The 22,566-nt window shown below is 36.6% G+C and overlaps 1 protein-coding gene across 8 annotated transcripts in view; it reads right to left on the reverse strand.

Annotated features, from left to right (window-relative positions):
- PTPRD (protein tyrosine phosphatase receptor type D) overlaps positions 1 to 22,566 on the reverse strand; it is a 380,483-nt gene that overhangs the window by 212,271 nt on the left and 145,646 nt on the right. For all 8 annotated transcript variants that reach the window (XM_055699500.1, XM_055699499.1, XM_055699498.1 and 5 more), the window contains exons 3-4: positions 14,839 to 14,984; positions 10,512 to 10,653 (exon numbers count right to left, since the gene is read on the reverse strand). In XM_055699500.1, coding sequence (XP_055555475.1) covers positions 10,512 to 10,653; positions 14,839 to 14,984 — 288 coding nt within the window. The remainder of the gene's footprint in view (positions 1 to 10,511; positions 10,654 to 14,838; positions 14,985 to 22,566) is intronic.

Here is a 22,566-nt window from a genome sequence, read left to right on the forward strand (position 1 = left end):
GTCCTTAGCTGTTCCACACAGGACATTCCTTCCAGCCCTTCCACCAGCTTTGCTGCTCTCATCTGGACCATTCAAGGACCTTCACATCCTTCTTACATTGCAGCATCCACAACTGCAGACGATACTCAAGGTCAGGCTTTACCAACACTTGACGCAGCAGGCTGGTCACCTCTTCCACTGCTGGTCACGCTGTGTTTGGTGTCCCCCAGGTGCCGTTTGCCCCTCGGCTGCCAGGGCATGTGGCCGACTCACACTGAGCCTGCTGCCGCCCGGCACCCCCAGAGCCCTCTCCCCAGGGCTGCTCGCCAGCCACTCCTCTCCCAGTTTAAACCTGTGCCTGGGGTTACTTCATCCAGGTGCAGGATCTGGGCATCTGGACTTGTTAAATTTCATCCCATTAATCATTACCCAATGCTCCAATTTATCTAGACCCCTCTGCAAGGCCTCTTGTCCTTCAAAAGAGTCAACAGCATCTACCAGTTTGGTATCACCAGAAAACTTGCCAATGGTGCATTCAACTCCTGCATCCAGATCATTGAAAAATATATTGAATGGACCTGGACCTAGAACTGAGTCCTGAGGAACATCACTGGTGACTGTTCACCAGGCATACACAGCTCCATTCACTACAAACCTTTGAACTCTGCCATTCATCCACTTCTTCACTTAGCACACCATGAACCTGCTCATCCCACAGGGACAACTTGCCCAGAATGATGCTGTGAGGGGCAGTATCAAAACCCTTATTAAAAACTAGAAAAACTACATCCACCACCTTTCCTCCATCCACTAGGTGGGTGACCTTATTGTAGAAGGATATGTAATTAAACAGGACTTCACCTTTGTGAACCCATATTGACTGTGCCTGATGATTGCATTGTTCTTCAAATGCCTTTCAGCAGTACCCAGTATGATCTCCATAATTTTTCCAGGAATTGATGTTAGACTAAGAGGTCTGTAGTTCCCTGGGTCTTCCCTCACACACTTCTTGTAAACTGGCATTATGTTGGCTAGCTTCCAGTCTTCAGGGACCTCCTCAGACTACCAAGAGCTTTGAGAGGGGTCCTGCTGTAACAATAATTCAAATACTAACAATGATTTAGTTATGCACTGTTAAGGCAACATCTGAAATATGTCAATGCTGTGAAAGACCAGTGTCCTAAGCCAAGATTCAGGTGCATTGGTGGTGCTAATGAAACACCTGGCTCTAACCAGTGCTTTTTGACTGTAATTGACTGAAAAGCTTATTGAAATGCTTCCATTTGAGAAATTCCCTCATTATGCTGTTTGTCCATTTCATATGAAGCATGCACTGACACTACAAGACACAAGATGCATCCAATATAATCAGAAGTGCTAAGATGCTACTATTACTATCTAACATTTTACTCCACAGTAGATTCTTTATAGTAGTTTTATAGTAAATAATTCCAATGGAGTAATTTAAATCAAAGTGGACTTAAGTCACAATTTTGCACATGATTTATTCATCTTGAAGTGAAGACAAAGAAATCCCATTTGCTAGTGAATTAGTGAATGCAAACTTTATTAATGCACCTTTGCTACAAAGATAAATGGAACATAAAAGTCAGCTGCAGAACTTCACATCAGTTTACAGCAAGCATTGAAAGACCTGAAGTGATATATATCATAAGAGGATTTTATATCCTGCCTAAGGTTTAGAGTATTCAGAGATGCTTCTCCCTTCCCTACACAGCCACTTAAATCAAAGTTCTTTCAACCTCCTACCACACTAGTGCAATAAAACCTCCTTTGCTTTGTTTTAAGCAAAAAAGATGTCAGTTCAGAACTGTTTCATTACTAGTCCTAATAATCAAAATATTTTTGCTTTGACAAGTTCCATTGAATTTCAGCTTCCTTTTAATGATTCACCAAAAATATTTCATATTTTTATACATATTCTTTTTAGCTTTTGCTTCCTATGTCAAATCTTTGAAATAAATCACAGTAATAAGTACTATTTTTTGACCTACTACCAGATTAAGCAAGCTGAAGATTTCTTTAATTTCTAAATTACTTTTTCAGATATATGTGGAAAAGCATTCTTACTATGCTTTTCCTGTATTTGAAGATTAGCACTTACTACATTAAAATGGATTTAATTGTAGTGTCACTTCAGTATACTAGTGTTGAATGTCCTACATTTCAGCAAACATTTTTGTCATCCATTCTAATGGTGCACTTGATAAAAGCATTCACACAAACCACTAGCCTGGAAAGCTGAAGACAGACTTACTAAATGAATGTCTTTTTCTAGTAATTGCCTTGGGTTTATTATACTGTATTAGGCATCTAATATGAATATTTGCTGTGTTAACAATTCAACTGAAACTACCAAGCTGCTAGCACCACTGAGTTCCCTACAGATATGCTGACATTGTCAGGAGTTGAGCAACTAATCATTGTATCATCTCCTCAAACAGATAATCTCTAGAATTACATGACTCTTTTTTTTTAAATCAATATAAAACATTTACATGAAAAAAAATCCCTAGAATTCTGCTGTCCATTTTAATTTCACTTTGTGCAACAATAACAATTGCATTGCCTAATTAATATTGTAAGGATTTGGTAAGTGAATGGACATACAGATAGATAAATTGTATGCAGAATTGAGGCCACAGATTACCACAACAGAAATTGTAGCATTTGATTAATTGCATTGGCTTTAATTAAGGCAGTGGTTTCAATTGAGGCAGTGGTTTTGTGTCATAGAACAATGAAAGCTTGCATAATCTTAAACTCCAATACGGAACCAATAGGACTCCATACAAGGCTAAGAGCCTTAAATGCATGCATAACAAGTAATCCCAGGAAAAGTGATTGCACTCTAAAAATTCTTGGTGTACAATAAACTGTTTTGTCCCTATTTTTTTGTACCAATTAAAATAGATAAATGGCCCACTATTTTACCAATAGATAAAAAACAAACAAACAAACAAACAAACAATGCAAATTTGAATGACAGAATTATTTAAGTTGCATTACCTTACATCCAGGAAGAAACTGGAAAAAGTTAAGATTTTTTATGTATGTACACAGTTACATAGTGTTGCAAAATATCAAAAGTACAACACAGATTTCTAAAAAAACCCTACCTTTATTCAGAACAGCTAGCAGTTGTACACATAGGTAATGTTCAGCCCTTTCTTGTAAAGATCTTTTGTAATATCATATCTGCATGCTGCTTAGGTGTGGGTCAGTCTTTGAGGAACATCACAATGGCAACCTATTGTACATAGCAGGTTAGGGCTCTTCAGTTACGAAATCTCATTTTAATTCTGTGCTTACATCACCTGACACTGGTTCTACAAGGACAGACTGGCAGAAGAAATATTCCCTCTCCCCCTCCTAAATATTCTTTCATTGTTCTTATCGTCACTTGTTTCTGACAGATCTCTGATTTGAGGATGATGGTCTGGGAAAAGGGACTGAATCATCATAGGTATCAATAAGTGGGAAAAATCAAAAAACAAACATGTCTTTTAAAATTTATCTGTTCAAGAAGGCTCAGTTTGTATTTTCTGAGTGGCCAGCACATACCCACTATTATCAAAAATGCCTATAACACTATATGCAGTGATTAGATACTAGAATGGCAATACCCAAATGTGGGCCAGGCTAAAATTAGTCATTGAGCTGTTGTCTGAAAGTATTTAACAGGTGTACATTCTCAGCCAAAAATGTCCAGTGAAGAATCTTTTCAAGTTAATGGAACTGCTCTTCTTTTGTCTGGTATTATTTCAATACCCCTTCTTAGATCACAACTGTCAAGACATCTATCTATGAACTAGTCCCCATAAGTTTTCTTTTCAGTGATATATAATAAGAAAAAGTATGATATAGCCTAGCCAGCTTACTGATTTCAGTGTTTATCTCTTAGGACCATTCATACTGCCTTATAGACATCAGATATAAATAATTTTCTACTACTGCTAATATTTCAAAAGCTGAAACTGATCCTATGCACATGTACAAATATGTGAAACTGAACTGGATAATTTTATAGCATTGTAGGTGAAACAGAAGCTTGGCTGGACGAAATTCAGTGATATATGAAATTCAGTGAGGAGCAGAAGGAAATTAAAAAAAAAAAAAAACTTTAGAAGGAAATAATGATACCTGGTAGTACTAGCTGGCAGCTAGAAAACTTTCCTCATGTATACTTATTGAACAAATACAATTGAACAATCAATCCTGTTAAAAGAATATGTATTGCAAGAAAGAGTTGACTGAAACTTCAGGACTAAAAAAAAATAAAATTGTTTTTAGGGAATAAAGTTAGGATGAGTTCCTCAAAAAAATCTGATGACTATGGATACCTTCTCAAGACATCTTAAAAGGTCTTACAGGTTGAGCAGCCTACTCTTGAGTTTCCAAAGAAACTAATCTCTGAAAGTCTTGACTACAGGAATTTACATTGACAACCAAGATATTTGGAATTGCTGTTTCATTTTTTTGAAGGGAGTGCTCTACATTTTAGAAGTTTTCTAACTTATAGCTTTATGTTTGTAATGACTATAGCACATTCTGTACAGTAAAATGGTGTGCAAGAAAACAAAGAACTTGTATATTTAAAATTAAGAAAAAAAAGTGTGACCAAAATATTCATTAATTGAGGAGAAGAGCATATTTGACATTTTTTTCATCTAGGAACATGAATGAAAATACAAAATGTATTAACTATTAAAAAAAACGAGGTATGCCACTTGCCAGAAACTTCGTACAGTACTTACAGGAGTTATTTGATTATTTTCATATATTTTAAATTACTACAAACATAGCTTTTTAAAAAACAGAAAAGTCAACCAACGGGTAACTGTGAAATCTGTAAGATCAAGTGTAAATATCTCGGAGTTGAGCTCAATACCCCACATCATATATTTACAGTAATAGACAGTTATATGTTTACTGATTGTTACAGAATTTATTCTAAACCATTAACATTAGTTACCATGCATATGACTGCATTATAGAAACTTTAAAACACACAGTAACTTAGAAGTCAGCCATGGGAAATGGACCATGTATTTCACAAAATTACTCTTTTTGTATCCTGTTCTGGTTAGTGGTTAAATCCCACCACCTTGTCTTAATAATGATCCATAATTCATTAAGTATTTCTAATTATACTGCACGGAAAGAAAATGTGTTATTTATCCAACATACATTTGCATACCCAAAGAAAGTATTTCAAAATAGTTACTAACATTACAAGTAAATATTTGTTACACTGTAGTACTTTGTAAGCCATTTCAAGAAATCCACATGCCATTCTACAACCGCCTGTAAGGGGTGGGTTTTTTTGAGCTTAAGTTTTATTGGCTACCTCTTCTTTTGTTTCACTACTTCACCAAATCCTTTTGTTTTGTTCCTTAATCTTCCTTCCACAGCTCCCCAGGAAAGACTTTACAACATAAACTCTGATGTACCATTTTCACAGCAGGAACAACAGTGTTCCTCTTCAAAAAGAGGCATAATAAAAAAGAAGACTGTAATGAACATGCTAATTCTGGTCACAAGGTGCTAGATACAGCATGATCACTGAAAGTTCAGGAAGTTTTGGGGAAAGATAATCCTTTGGCTCTTCAAAGGTCTTCTCATGCAATATACAAATGAGGTAAATGTCTTTCCAATGTATGAAGTTCTTGCACCAGTATTTTATTGCTTTCTTTGTTTCTATTCATTCCATTTTCAAAAGCCAGTCCTACTAGCAGCCCCCTGGCAATAATCATTGTGACTCTAAAGCAAACTGTTAAGTCAGATAAACACTGATATACATTGTTTATACAGCTCCAGCTGGAACACAGCAAATTTCTCCTACCATGCAGCTAATACCCAGAATAAGTACAGTCCTTCCTCCCATTCATCTAGAAAAAAGAAGACATCCCACAGCACATTTTCCAAAACTATAGTTGTGCCACTCCATTTGTGTAATTTCCATGCCCTCAAAGATAGCTGTCCCAGATGACAGATTGCATCAAAATAGTTCCTTTCTTCTCATTTCAGTATTACTGGGAACAGTCAAAATAGAGAAATGAGCTCCTATTATCACTGAATCTGTTGCTAGCAGCAGAAACCAAAAATGCAGCACCTTGGATCCATTACCTCTGGTTTTTTGTGGGGATTTTTTGAACAGTTTTCTTTGTTTAAGCAGTGTGGAAATGTTCTGCACTTCTGAGAGTGTAATAAAAATAATCTCTCTCAATTATCTCAATCTCAGTCTCTGTGTGTATCAATGGACAGGAAAACACTGTTCAGTAAATATTTCACTTTTTATTTTATGCAGCACTGGCTGCTTGACATTAAATCAATCAGTTTCTAAAAAGCATAAAAAGGACTAACTGCCTTAGGCACTTCCCATATAAATTCTACTTTAATTCTTCCATCCTTATACAGTGTCCATACTATAAAGATGCCATATGTCAGTATGTTTATAATGCAGTGTGATCAGCAACAATAGAGAGGATTGTGGGCTAAGAAAACAAACTGCTTTCTGCTTAAGTGTCCTGTGTTGTCTCTCTCATTACTTTCCAGACAGCAAAGAAAAGAAAGCAAACAGCAGTGACAGTAGAATGTACTTAGTAGCTTTACTGGACCTTCCCCATCCTTGCTTAAAACCTGCACTCTTCTATGCTGCAATTGTAGCCTGTCTGGGTAGGCAGTTGAAGCTAAGTTTCTTGAGGTCCATATAGACTTGGCAGAACTTTAAGGAATAATAACAAAATAATAATTTACAAAATGAAAAGCAGGACTCCTTAAAATTAACAGTCACGGAATTGTTGCTGATTCCTCTGCTAGAGGGAGGCACCTAATTTCCTCCTTCCTGAACACTTTATATACTTACATATGATGCCAGAATCCTTGTTCTATAGCCATGAAAAATGTCAGTTATCCACCATTTGCAAGACCAAAAAACAATTAGGTGGCTTTAGCAAGAAATGAATGGACAATAAATGAAAAGCTATTCCACCTCCCATGTCTGCAGACTAGGTTAAGGTTATACACTTTATTGTCTTTCATTGTCTATTGAACACTGGCAAATTGGAATTAAAGTACTGTTCCACTCATAAGGTGCTCAGCACAAATATTTAAAATAAAAAGGTCCAAAACAAATAGCATTGACTTCTCTTGCCTGGAAGAAGACTTCCAGACTTTTCCTTACAAGCCTTGTTTCCCTTCAAATCCAGCATTTTCATGGGGTAAAATCTGTCTTGGAGAGTAGCTGCCTGCTTTATATACAGAAAATCAAAAGTAGTTTCCATGTATCTCATACGTTCACTCTTGGTCCAGACTGTCACAATATCCAGCCTAAAAGTTTAGCCTGTAATGTTTCCTGATTTACTTTGGTAAATACCTAATTTGTACTAAGGCCTTGAAACGGTATCATCTGTAGCTGCCTTTTCTGCCCTTTCTCCCTCTCACAATGCAAAGTTTCAGCACCCAGAAGCTAAGGACTTTCTTGATATTCATAGTTATTAGAGACCCAACTACTACTGACTGGTCACAGTGTAGGAACCAAATGAAATGGTAAAATGTGTAGTGCATAGAACTACTCTTACTCTATACTACCACAGACAGAAAAACTTGCAAGTTTGGCTCTAAAAATTTTGCATACATAGGCAAAAACGTTGCCTGTTCTTTGTTGCACAAATGATTTGTAGCAGTTAAACTGGATATAGTGAAACAAAAATGAATATAGGTAGATAATTCAAGTCCTGGGAACATCCTGATTTCATCAGTGTCCCACATCAGGGTCACAATAATTGTGTGTTGAATTGTAGGTAAACTCTGACTTCCTCTCCAGGGTGCCCTCTTGCAAAAGGCACAAATGCCAAGCTGGGCCTGTGATAGCACCATTATGAAAATATTTGAAGAACATATGGAAGATATGTGTGTATCTTCTGCAATCCAGAGTCACACATGTGCCCCAAGGATAAGTAACGCCTAAGTGGACCACAGATCAAACTCAGTTCACCCTGTTTTGCATTTCATTATGTCTGCTAATTTCTGTTCACATCTATGATATATATTTATTCCTACAGCGGCTATGTGAGGCACAGAGGCACTCTTTCCCACAAAGACATAATCGATGGAGTGTTTTCTACAAGGCTATTGCAGAATGTACAAGATAAAGATTTGTGTAAGTTTGTAAAGCAGAAGCTTAGAATTACTTCTCTTCCAGCTAATGCCCTTAGCAGTGAACTATCTTGGAAAACTACAGCAAGTCATTGTACTTACAGAACATCAAAATTTTAATCCTGCCAAAATTTCCCTACAGTGCCCTGTTACTCTGCATGGCCCTTCCTGTCTTTGTTGTTACCCCTTTATCTAAATCTACAGTCCCAGTATGTTCATGAGTTCTCATTTCTTCCCAGTTTCAGATTAAATCCGCGATGATGATGATGATGATGATGATGATGATGATGATGATGATGATGATAATAATAATAATAATAATAATAATAAAAAATCTGCTCCTGGGGCAAAAGTATATTCCAGCAGTTGCAGAAGTCATCAGTATTATGGCTGGAAACAATACACAATCTTTCAAATTTCATGTTTTAATTAGACAATTAATTTTAACTAAATAAATTTATTTAAATATTAGCTTCATAATTAACAAGGTGTGGGTTTTGTTCATCAGGCTTTTGCATACGCATATCATTATCAATGGTTTTTAAAACAAGATCTGATGCTAGTATTGTCTGAAGTAGCATTGAACTATTTGAGTAACATAGGCAGCAGAACCACATAAATCAAGAAATCAGTTAAAAAAAACAATAGGACAAGCAAAGAAACATATTTTGCAAGTTGGTCAGTCTTGATGCTTAGACAACTCTTGCCTTTTTCAACCACTGTGGCCGTAAGTAGAGAGATGGGGGCTGTTGCCTCTCACTACAAATTCAAAAATGAGAACTTTGCTTGGTTTAGAACAGTATCTTTCAAATCACGTGCACGCACATTTCAAGTCCAGAGAGTCTTATAAATACATTTCAAGAAACCCTGAAGACAAAGGATACTACTTCTGAGTTTCCCCCTCCTTCCTTTTCCCATCTCCCTTTAATTTACAGAACTTTACATACAGTATGAAAATATCATTTTACATTCATTTTCAAAAACACGAAAGCTGTGCACGAAAAGCGCTTCTGCCAGTTAATAAAGGGAAAACCTTATCTTAGGGAGTTAAGAAGATGTCCATGGTGCTGTTAAAACATGAACCAATATTTCCATTTTCATTGGCTAGACCAGGAACAACTTTTAAAAGATTACAGAAGGAACAATCATGGCATTTTTTATTTTAAATATTATAAGGCTTTGCTTACACCAGACTAAGAAAAGACTATGTATGCGCTTAGCCTTATTATTTGTTGTATATGTACATAGTGTTGTTAGTTGACTCCAGCAGTTAATAACAGGACTGTTCATAGTCATTAAAATAGCTAATGACAGTATAGAAAAAAATCTTTCAGCTTTCTTAGTATAAATAAAAACCCAACTTCAGAGAAAAATAAGAGAAAACTTCTTGTCACCCTACATTTGTTGGGATAGAAGGATTAAAAAATATTATTTAAATAATAAATTTCAAAAATTATCTTCTAAATTCTACAAAGCTGATTAATCATCCTCAACTCTTATAAACAGGCCCCTAGCAGTTAACTCTGTAAATCAAGTAATGCCATGTAGTATCACAATATAAGACAGTAATCTTTAGTCATAAAACCAACCCTGCAAATTAAAGAGTGTGATATTTCACGAAGTGTCTCCAAAACCAGTTTCCATACATCTTCAGGTGACAGAATGAAACATTCAGGTCATCTGACTACCAGTATTTACTCCTCTGAGTATTATCTAGACAGTAGACTTGGCAGTACATTCATATCCCCCCCCCCGCCCCGCAAAGGATAGCTGAAAGAATCGATTTTTTCCTTTACTGTCTTCAAAAAATTCTTGCCGAAGTGAGACTACAACTCAGGTGATGCATATTTGAAATGGAAGAAATCCTCCTTTTTTTATGTGTTATATCTTGGGGGGAAATCTTGTAGCAGTTTTATCCTCATCTAAAAATTATTTATGCAACTTTTCAAGGTCACTGTTAATTGGACAAATTTCTGTGTAAATGCTGATCACATAAAGCTAAGCCACCCAGGGAAGCACTAAAATGTAAATCAATTGTTTTCATAAAGCAGTGATTTTTAATTGATAATCAATATAATAATGTGTTGTACACAGAATTCCTGTTTCACTTACTTCTTACTTCTTTTCTCCACTGTAATCTCTCATACCCTGCATACTCACATTAATATTCTATGGTCCAAAATTCAGAAACATGATACTCAAGTATGATGTTAAAAAGTTTGTATTTAACAGTATCAGGACTATAATTTGAAAATAACTGTACTTAACTTCCCTGGAGAGAAACTTCTACAGCAACACAGCAGTTTCAGCTCTATGAAGAAATAAATTAGTTATGTTTAGAAAGAACTTACCACGTAAAACAGTGAGTCTTGTGGACACACTTATTTCACCAACACTATTGGAAGCCACACATTCATAAATAGCTTCATCTCGTGGCGTGCGCAGTGGTTGTATTCTAAGAACTGACCCAGATCCATCATCAAACTCTATTACCTATAGAAGGAAACAAAAGCTGTCACAGATGTTGTTACAAATGCCTATCCCTCAGTTAATCTGTTCATGATTAATTAACCTGTTGGTATTTTTGTCATCAAAGCCAGGTTTGCTTTTGAAATATACATACCAGACAAATACCAAACAAAAGGTTTTAAGTGGCAATACCTTGAAACATAGATTGCTGTTCAGTGACTTTTTGATGGCTGCTCTAAGATAGTTTCAAGAAAGGCAGAATGAAAAACAAACAACAAAAAAGCACTAGCTAACAACGGCTTAAGAAAGGATCCTGTAACTTAATGCTCTTTTATCCTGAACTTCACCATCAGCCTCTCTCCATTCTCTTAGCTTAAGTAATCTACCTTCAAATGCCAGTTACATTAATTTTAATCGCTGCAGGCTATGTTCCCACTCTACTAACGGGAGTACAGTTCACTCATTCATTTAGCTCCAAAGTGAAAAAGGGTCAGCAATTTCTGAACAAGATGGGAGTACTCAGGTTAGCTATGCATATAACCCACAGAATGTAAGTAAATTTATCCAGCATTATATTAGAAAGTATGTCACCAGTTGAGAGACTAAAGAATAAGGCTAAACTTTAAGAATTAGTTTTAAAATTGGAATATTTACACAAGAAATACTAACCCTCATATGAGAAAGAATTAATTGAATGGCTTTTATTTCCTTCTTGTTCTGCAGTCAGAATCGTATTGGATTTGATGAGTGCTGCAAACTGCAGACATTGCAAAATCCTTCCTAATAATTAAGTAATAATATTAATCTATTTAATCTATGTTAAAAAAAATATATCAACAGATGTTAGTAATACCATCAGGTAAATGACACTTGTTAAGAAAGGACAGTAACATTTTTTTTTTTTCAAAATAATTAATATTTGGCCTTAACCTCTATGTACATGCATAAAACTATTAGATTACGTGCCTATCACATACATCGGTGTCTGTACATCTAGTAATCTACTAGATCTCTACACTTGTTGAGAGTAAGAGAGAAATACAGTACATGGTTGGGAACTACAGTTATATGCCCATTCTCTTCCCATTTTCATTGTAGGAATTCCTCAGTTTTTTCTTAGCAGTGGGAGAGGTCTAAGTGGAAATAAATTAAAACCCCATTTTTTTTTCTGAGAATAAACCAGTTTTATAGCCCACAGGCTGTATTACTTTTCCTTGTTCTTTAAGTAAAGCCATTGTCCCAAACATACCAAGACAACACAAAATCTCCATCAGACCTTAGCACAAACAAAAGAATAACTAAAAAGAATAACTAAAATTTTTTACAAATTGACATTTATGAGGGAAAGGAAAATTTAACATCTTAAAACAGACAGACAAATAATTTGTAGATAAAAAATGAAAGCATGGGATCCAAATGATCACAACTGTTACACTTGAAGAGAATCATGGTTATGGTTTAAATCTGAATATTGACTAATTCTAGCTGGAGAGCCAATAGAAACTATTGCAGAAGATTGGTTGGGTAAATATTCCAGAGATTAAGTTTCAAGTCTGGTGGCTCCAAAATACATACCATAAAATGGATTTACTTTTCCTGTGATAAGTTCTCCCGTTTTCTGCGTATCACAGATAACTGAATCCTCCCCTTTCCCCATCAATTGAAGTAGATATTTTTATTTTTTAAAAGCATGGAACTATGAACACAGGCAGCCTCATGCCAGAGGGTAAGAATGGTGCAATTTCTTAAACTTGTTTTTTCCACTTCTCTGTTTCTTTTTAAGTTCCTCTGAGAAAGACTTCTTAGTAACCTAAAGTGGATTTATCTAATTCATATTATTTGAATTGGTTTGAAGCAAGAGGAGAAAAAAGAATACCCCTGTATCATATTCATTCATAGTACATACTTCCATTATAAATAAAAGGTGAAAGATTAACAGTGAAGTCCCACAAGATCTTATTGGAGCCTTCAATTTCAGAAAAAAAAATGTACAGCTCTCACCACTAATCTCACTCAGTTATGAGAATGAGCCTGTGAGCAAGAACATTCCACATTTTACGATAATAATCTTCAAACATCTAACAGGCTACTGTCAAGAGAGAGGGAATAGACTGTTAGTTCCCCCATTGCTAGATAAGACAATTGCTATGTACAAGTTCCAGAAAAAAAGTTCAGAGTCCACGAGGGGAAAAAAAAATATAGTAAGGTTTATGAAAAACTGTAGGAGGGTGTCAGTGTTTATTTGAGGGGTAAAAAAACACCAAAGTAGCCCCCAGCATTCCTGAGAAAGAATGTGGATTCAATGGCCTGCTGAAGTCCCTTCCAGCTGTATTTAGTAGGCTTCTATGAAGACAGGTGTCCTGCTAAAAAAATTTCATGCCTTGTAATGCCTAAGTAATCAAACTCAGACAAACACATAAAATATCAATGTAAAACAAGAGGAAAATAAGCCCAACTAACTATTTTCTTACTGGTACAGTTTACATTCTCAGGAATTTCTTGTTTCCCAAATCTTGCATGTATCCTTTTGAATCTCATTTCTACTGCTCTGTTCTTATCTAGGGTCTCTACGACAGGAATTATTGGCCTTTGGACATAAGGAAACTTCTTAAAACTTCGATTTTCTCTGCCCATTATATAACTACTCTGCCCAGGGGTTATAATAAAAATTATAAAAACCTTGGTGTTTTCTATTTCTGTGAATTATGTTCCACCTCACTTGGCTATACAGCTTGTTCAACAGTCCATTAAAGGCTTTTTTAAAACATTTTAAATTATTTCTAACAGTTCCATTTAAATATTTCTAATGGAAATAAAATTACTTTATTTTTGCTTATTCTCCTAGAAACAGGTACATAGGTACATAGAAAACAATATATGAAGCAAATATAGCAAGACATACTGCAAAATAAAACTGAATCAACACAGTAAACATGTACATGCCCAGAATTTCACTGTTTAGAATTGACCCTGAGTGAAAATTTTGTGACCAGAAGAGGATAAACCATGTAGAATTTATGATAAAATTTCTATGCTAATCACTCTAGCCAATTAAAGTTCTGCATACACCCTACAAACTGCAACCAGTTCTTGGCACTAGCAGGTCACACTGAAATCCATGCTTTTATTTCTCATATTGTAGTAAATACACAAGCAAAGAATTATACTGGTTAATGAACAAATTCTAATCCCTTTAAACATTTATTGAATAAAAAAGGAATAAAAGAAATTTAGTTTATACAAGAAATGCAATTCTTTTCTGCTGATGTAAATCTATCTTGAAGGACAGGGCAAGCAATCTCCCCAACTACTACTAAAACTTAACCCAGAAGATTTCAGTATTTAGTCAACTTTTAATAGGTATGTCTTAGATCATTCACTCATAAAATACATCACAACTATTCTATATACAAATCAGTAATCTTCCAAACAGTAGTTTTCCTAATGCAGAAATCTTTTACTTAACATTGAAAATAGTGAAGAAACAAAGTGAAAATTAAACATTCTTAGTGCCACTTTTGGTATACTTTTCACAAGCCTTATCCCATTTTCTCATTTTTTAGTTCATGTTAAAGGTCAATCTGTATTTTATATTAATTCTTCTTGACACTAAGAAAGGGAATAATATTTGTTGTCTTATTTCTCCCAAATAACCAGTACCCTTTGAACAGATTATCTCCACTTTTTCCTTTAATTGAAGGTTGTGGAGAGAAACAGCTTTCTCTAAAGCCTTTTCCTAGGTTCTTGTTTGAAAAGAATCAAAGGAAAGGAATTTTACATTTCCTCTTTAGCAGCAGGAACTACAATGTCCCTTTCAACTCTCTCTGCAACAGTGACAGCAGAAGAGTAGCAGCCCTGGTCTGTTCAATGCATACTATCACAATAGGAGATGGCTCTCTCTGGAGATAGCAATCATCGCTCAAGTAACTTCCCCCCATCTCCTTCATGGAAAAGATAGCAGGCTAAACAGAAGCGTGTCAAGGCTTCCCAGTTAGATCATGCTAATGATCATACTAAACGTAGTGATCTTTAACAGTGCTATGTATAACCACTCTGCAACATAAAAACTTCCTGAGACTGCTCCCTCCAAGTTATCCCTGATAGTCATACCTATATGCTTAATCGCTGAAAACTAAAGCACACTTATTGGGATTTGAAGCGAGGTTGGAATTAATGTTTTTCAGAGGAACAGAACAATGGACCTAATACCTCAAATCTCTGATTGCTGACTTTCTTTCCCTTTTTGTTCCAGACGATTTTAGGTCTTGGATCTCCTGTGGCTTGACAGATGAATGAGGCAACTCCTCCAGAAACTCCTGTCTGGTCAACGGGAGTTCTTGTAAACTTTGGTGGTGCTGAAAAAAACCAAAAAATAACAAAATTAATCTAAGTAGCAACCATAAAAAATAAGCCATGCCAAAATTTCAAAATGAAAAAGGAGGAAATATTTTGTTTTTCCAGTGACAATATTCTCCTGCAAGAGAAAGTATTAAGAAAAAAATAACTAAGGGAAAGTACTTACAGATTTTATTAGTGAAATGTATATTAAAAAGGAAATCTGATAGCATCAGAATAGCAAGATCACACATTATATTTTATCACCATTATAAATAAAAAATCAGATTTGTCTTCTGTTGCAAAATGAGCTTATCAGCTGGAATAAGATCATGATTCACGACTTAATGTTATGATCACAAGATGTCATGAAAACAGAATTCCCACCTTTGAGCGATTAAAATCAGTGACACTTAGAGAAAGTATTTTTAAGTTTGCAGTGGTGGAGGTAAATGACTATGTATTAGGAGACCATGCAGGAAGGACTATAACAGATTTATGCCTGGGCAGTTTCACACATAGCTCCTGTTTGGTCCCAAATTATTCTACTCTGTCAAAAAGAAGTGAGAAAAGATCCAATTATTGTAACAACAGGAGAGGAGAGAAAAATAGACAAATCATTTTAGAAGCAGGAAAAGGCATTTTAACTATTGTCTTTCCTTTTATTTCTGTTAAAACTTACTTAAAATTCATTTATCAGCCTTGTGGTGAAACAAAACTTTTGAACTTACACCAACACAAGACATGACTTCTAAAGACTTAATATAAAAATCTATGAATGATGTCTAACCACAGTACAGATATGTTGAAGAGTTACTGTAAATATTTACATAATTCTCTTTCTTAGCTGTGATTTTTTTAGTAATCTGATACACTTCATGCTGATTTGAATTATACAAATACTTAGGGGCAATAAGTTATGAAAAATCCAGACCTTGTTGTATGTAGTTGCTCTAAAGCAGCTGTTGCAATTGATTTTTGCTCTCAATTTCAACTTTCAGCAGTCAGATCCTTCCTGTTCTCAACCTCTTCACTCTTCTTCACTTTCCTCTCTTAATTCTGACAGGTATGTACCTGTCTCACACTAGCCTTCATTTCTAAGTTGCTTCTCTTCTCTTCTATGTCTAACAGCTTATTCTGCTGAACTGGTCTTTCCACAGCTAATATCTTCTTGTCAGCATGTTTACTTAAATGTTAGAAACCCAGCAGACTGCAAGTATGCACATATGTAACACTGGAAGAAATCCTGAAATAATTTAAAATGCCAAGGAAATGCGATGTAGCCATTATTACTAAACAAACTGAACATATTGTTCTTATGTTGCTACATTAAGTATGAAAGCATACAGATTGTCCTAAGTTTATGAAATGAAATGAGTTTTTATACTCTACCCCTAATGTATAACATACCAAAATCAAAGATATTTTTGGAAAAATGCAGTAAAAATCTAATGTTCCTGAAAATCTGCATGTTTTTTTTCTTTAACAGAAATGTCAGGCAGAATTTTTATTGCTCAACTTTTCAAAACTTCTCTTGATGTCAAAAAATGCCAAAACTGTGGCAAATAAAACACACTTCAATCAAAGAAACTAAAAATCTTTTCCCAAGGCACAGCTTTATGCCTGGACCACAGAAAAGAGGGAAATGTATTCTGATGAAGAGTATCTGGGTTTCACCAAAACTGCTAGCTTTCAGTCCTTTTCTATACATGTATTAATTCAGCACTCTGATATGTCAAGAGACATGACTGAATCTGATATGCTGATACTCTGTGGCACAAGTTGCAATTGTGTGCCGTCAAGTGAAAAATGATGCACCGCCATTCTACTTTTATTCTCTGACATTGTGTGAATTCAGTGTTTAACCTCAAACCAACGAAAGATAGTGCATGGGCAAGTCCATCAGCACAGAGTAACTGCATAGTAGCTCATAAGCAGCTTTTAATTCTAAATTCATGCCTCACTCATATATTCAGTGACTGCTGAACTGATAAATTCAGCATCAATAAAGTACCTTACTTCCTTAGAGACAGGGCCTATTTTGGAATATTTGCCAACCTTGCCATGCATTACAAGGGTCAAGGAGGGAAATCAACTCAATTTAAGAACCGTGCTATGCATACATTCCTGCAACACTTTACTTAATTATATTGGGACCAGGAGAACTACAAGATTTTTAAACAACAAAAAAGATTATAAACACAACCAAACCAAACCAAGGAAAGACCATGCTGAGCTATGCTAAATTAGCTCTAAAAGTGTGTGTGTGTATGTGTGTGTGTGTGTGTGTGGGGGGGGGAAGAATAAAACAAACAAACAAAAACAACAAGACTCCAACAACTAACCAACCAACCAAAAAACCCCACCATATACTATTTGGTTTTATGTCACTGCCAATCACCATGATATCTATCGTTGTCATGCTTTTACTAATATGCAATACATAGTATTACAGAATCACAAAATCAGAGAATGGTTAGGGTTGGAAAAGACCACTGGAGATCATCTAGCCCAACACCCTGCTACAGCAAGTTCTCCTAGAGCAGGCTGCACAGCCACATCCAGGTGGGTTTTGAATGTCTCCACAGGAGAATCCACAGCCTCTCTAGGCAGCCTGTTCCAGTGCTCTGTCAGCCTCAAAGTAATAAAGTTCTTCCTCATGTTCAAATGGAACTTCTTGCGTTGCAGTTTGTGGCTGTTACTTTCTGTGCTTTTGCTTGGTGTTACTGAAAAGAATCTGGCCCCATCCTCTTGACACTCCCCTTAGGACATTTGTAGATGTTGATAAGATCCTCTCTCAGTCTTCCCTTCTCCAGGCAAAAAAGGCCCAGCTCTCTCAGCCTTTCCTCCTAAGAGATATGCTCCAGTCCCCACATCATCTTTGTAGCCTCTGCTGGACTCTCCCCAGTAGTTCCCTGTCTCCTTTGAACTGGGGAGCCCAGAACTGGATACAGCACCCTATGTGCAGCCTCACCAGGGCAGAGCAGAGGGACAGAATTACCTCCCTCAACCTGCTGGCCATGCTCCTCCTCATGCACCCCAGGATGCCACCAGCCTTCCTGGCCACCAGGGCACACTGCTGGCTCATGGGCAACTTGCTGTTCACTAGAACTCCCAGATCCTTCTCCACAGTGCTTCCTTCCAGCAGGTCAGCCCCAGCCTGTGCTGGTGCGTGGGGTTGTTCCACCCCAGGTGCAGGACCCTACACTTGCCCTTGTTGAACTTCATTAGGTTCCTCTCCACCCAGCTCTCCAGCCTGTCCCGGTCCTGCTGAATGGCAGCGCAGCCTGCTGGGGTATCAGCCACTGCTCCCAGTTTAGTATCATCAGCAAACTGGCTGAGGGTGCACTCTGTGCCTGCGTCCAGGTCCCTGATGAGCGAGTTGAACAGGACTGGAGCAGCACTGACCCCGGGCACAGCGCTGGCCTCAGCCTCCAGCCAGGCTCTGCGCCGCTGATCACAGCCCCCCGGGCTCTGCCGTCCAGCCAGTTCTCAATCCACCTCTCTGTCCGCTCACCTGACCCACACTGCCTGAGCTAATAACGATTAATGATAACAATAATTTCAAAAAGATAAGTAAAGGAGAGTCCCTTCACTCCTGATCAGATACTCAGAGACAAATTCTCCATTACTGCAGTGCAGGTAGACACAAGAGCCTGCACTAATTTACACCATGTGACAACTTACCTTTCTCATTACTTCTGAATACAAATAAACAAACAAACTCCCCTTCAACTCCAACACTCTGCAAACTGTACAGCTTTTTAACAAATAATGCATAGAGGAATATATATATTTTCTACCAAACTTGACAGCTGTTAGAGGTACAAAACTTTTCTGACAATTCCTTCATCTAGGACTGAGCCAAACCTGGTAAAGGACTACCACTGCTTTAACCCTTTATAAACTGCTTACTGGCTTCTGCAGAGCTGTATCTATGCAGTAGAGTTACAGAAATAGGGCTGAATACCTCATGTGGCTTTGGTAGTGACCTGAAGAACAGTGTTTTGCAGTCCTACTGGCCAACAATTAGTAAAGTTTGTTAATTAACACCACTTACAATGAAGTGTTAGAGGCAAAAGACAAGCACGTCTGTTACGTAATGACACAATTCCCTATTTGTAACCATTTTTCAAGAAAAACAAACTTTTAGGGTTGTATGTAAAGGCCACATTACTTTATATGAAGATTGATATTATCTATCTACATCAACATAAAAGCTTCACATTCCAAACAGAAACAAGCAATGGTAATGTTTCTGTTTTACTTAGACCATGGTCTAGCTGGAAAAATAATGTATGTGGCTAGTCAAAGTTTCATTTTGTACAAATAAGTAATTCCTGCAAAACAACACTGGCACAACTCTTCCTCCAGTGCCTAATTTTGAAAGTAAGACAGTTACCTTTGAGGTATCATATGATATCAGAGAAGGCCAAATTATCATTAGAACATAGATAATTTTATCCGAAACAGGAAAATTAAGTAGTCCTGCACAATTCAGACATTTTAATGCATACAAAGGTGGTTTTCAAAAGTTCATCTTTAAATTCATGAAATTAAAATTCAATTTGGCAAACAGGTTATACTCTCTGCTTCACGCTTAGCAGCTGCACCACAATAATAATAACATCTGCATGTTTAATTGGTCTTGTGAGGACAAACTCATTTATGGTCAAGAGATGCTCCGACTATGGTGACAGACGCCAGCCATAGAGAAAGATAGGTATTATGTAATCCATCTTCTTTTCATTATTCAGTTAACATGTTCTTCTCCTTACATATAAAGTGACCATCACCAGCATAAGGGTATGTGAAATCATAACCCAGCAGAACCAAAAATGAAAAGTAGTATTAGTTGCCCTTATCTTTATAAAGGTTGTTAATGAAGGTTTGACACAAATTATCTCCACAATTAATGTTGTCAGTTTCTTGACATTGATTCTGACCTAAGCTGCTAGACACTCTGACAGCAAACACAATTACACTGCACACACAGTTGTACTTATTAACGAGGGCACTCTTGATTGAGAACTGACAACTACTTTCAATGTCCCTTAACAACAGCAGTGCAGAACCCAACAAAAACTCTCTGCAGTACACTTCATTAAGCACAGTAACAATCTATATGGGAAACTTCCACTGCAATTAAATCTGCCAAAAAAATTCACATGTAATATGTTGCTAACTACGATATCACAGCCTTTCAACACTTCTCAAATTCTGCTTGCTCACATTTCAATAAAGATGCAATTAAAATAACAGAGGTGTAATTAAAATATCAGAAGTAAAATCCAGTTAAAATCAGCACCTCATATTTCTGGACTTGAACTCTCTTGTGGGCACCATCAAAACTGCAGTAATACACAAACAGCACAAGTTTTGTTTATTTCAGCTTTTTTATCTACCAGTGCATACTCAGATATTTGTGCCGATACTGAACATTGATACCTTGTCAAGGAAAAAAATAACAACATAACAGCAGATTTTCATCACTTGGACTGATGGAGAGTACCACAAGATTTGTCATCTAAGGCCTGAGGGTTCCCACTCTGCTGCTTGTTGTGCACTTCTTGTTGGGACTTCTGAGAAGCTCCGGTGACAGCTATGAAACTACTCCAAATGACACTCTAATAGATGAAGGAAAATTAAATTTTACTGTTAGCTCACCTTAACTATATTAAGCTTCAATATGTTTGTTTTAATTAGTTTAAAGCCATAGATGTTAAGACAGCTGACAAGCAGTCAAGCTGTCCACCCATGGGGCACAGGAACTTCTGAAATAGACACAGTTTACCATTCTCCAGAAAGAAGCAGTCCTTCTTCACATATTGAGGCTCCATGAAGTGTATTTATAACATGACACTAAAATAACTCACTTGGATTGGAATATTTTCATAGTTCTGCATGAACATAATGCATCTCTTTCTTCTCTTTTTGCATTTCCACAATGCCTTTTGTAAGTTTAAGTACAATTCTGAAGTTTGCTTACAAGACTATCTTTACATTTTCAAATTTTCTGCAATGCAATGTCAGTTTCCTAGGCTGACCATTGGGTTTATTCTTCCCTGAAATACGAAATCAAATTACATACTTACAAGCAGGGCGTTACAGGCAGAACAGGTAGGTTACATTTTCTAAAAGGTCTAGCGGTAAAATAGCACATTCCTAATTTGTACCTCTAGGCTGTGCAAACCTTAGTACCAGCTCATTTCATTGCGGATTATGCATGGTTTTTTAGGGATAGATATTATATGAGCTCCAGGGACATGGGAGGAATACAAAACAACACAGAGAGCAGTACACATTTACTTGCCAACTGACATCATCATATCTCACCCCCCCGCCTTGGAGAAAGAAAAAGGCTTTCACATATATGGAGAACCTATGTAAAAAAAAATTGTGGAAAAGCCTATTATTAATACTATAGACCAATATGTTTATACCCTAACTGGGATAAGGCTGAAGAATTTATTGCTCTTTTTTTTCTGTTAAAACCTGTTGCAGGCAACCTGGTAACAATTTTAGTTATTTCATGACAAATTAGGACACTTACTGTAGAACTGAGACCAGCCATTAACTACTGACTTGGCAGAGCACAATCGTGCTAAGCGTAACAGGAAGCTGATGGGTCATCAGCGCCAACCTTCTTGATGATCAGAAGGAGAAGGCTCCTGAACCAGACCTACTGCCACCCCTATCTAATCTTACCTCCAACCCTCAAGCTGCGCATGCAGCTTTACCTGCCACTTTAACACACCCATTATCTTCACTACAAATCACACCTTTATTAGTGTGATTTTTTATTATTTATTAGTTATTATAAATATCACTACAGAAAATGAGATTTTACAGAATTAAGTCTCCCCTTATTTATTCCAGTGTGCCTTCAGTTGTTTCTGCACAAGAACTCACGTTTACACTAGTTTAAGAGAAGAGAATCAGGAGGCTCGGTTCTAGTATTTGATTAACCTGAGCACTGAAAGACTAGGCGCAGAATTAAGTACCCATTATGCAGTTAATGTAGAGAGCAAGAATTCTCTTTTTCTCTTTCCCATGACTATAGGAATTTCAACACTAAATTTAACCAAACTGCACATATACTTTTAAGTTATACACTAGCAAATGCATTCAAATGACAAATGCAAAACAAAATAGGTGTAAGTTTGTGCATATACACAGTATTTATCACATACAGTGTATGTAAAATAGGGATGGGGCTTCATCCACCTTAGTTAGAAAGAGCAACTTGCTAGTTAATCCATTACTAAGCCTTCTTCCAGCAGCAAATGAAACCCATGAAGCCTCCTGAATTTAAAAGGTTAGTGACGTGCAACACTTCATCCCCAAGGAACATTACATAACCTTGTCATATCCACTAATTTAATGAAAGGAAATTCCACTTCAAAGCTTTCTGTTGCGCCTTTTTCAAATTTGAATGTCTGCAGACTGCATATGAATTATTTGGTAACTGAGAGCTGACACCCTTTTTCAATGTGCAAAGTTGCAGCAGTGGATCTTAAAATGCCAGGCAAGCTGATCTCTTTCTACAGGAGTTTTGCTCTAAAGAAAAGGGGCAATAACCAGTTCCTACATGTAAGAGTT

Source organism: Falco cherrug, chromosome Z (genome assembly GCF_023634085.1).
Source record: "Falco cherrug isolate bFalChe1 chromosome Z, bFalChe1.pri, whole genome shotgun sequence".
Lineage (NCBI taxonomy): Eukaryota > Metazoa > Chordata > Aves > Falconiformes > Falconidae > Falco > Falco cherrug.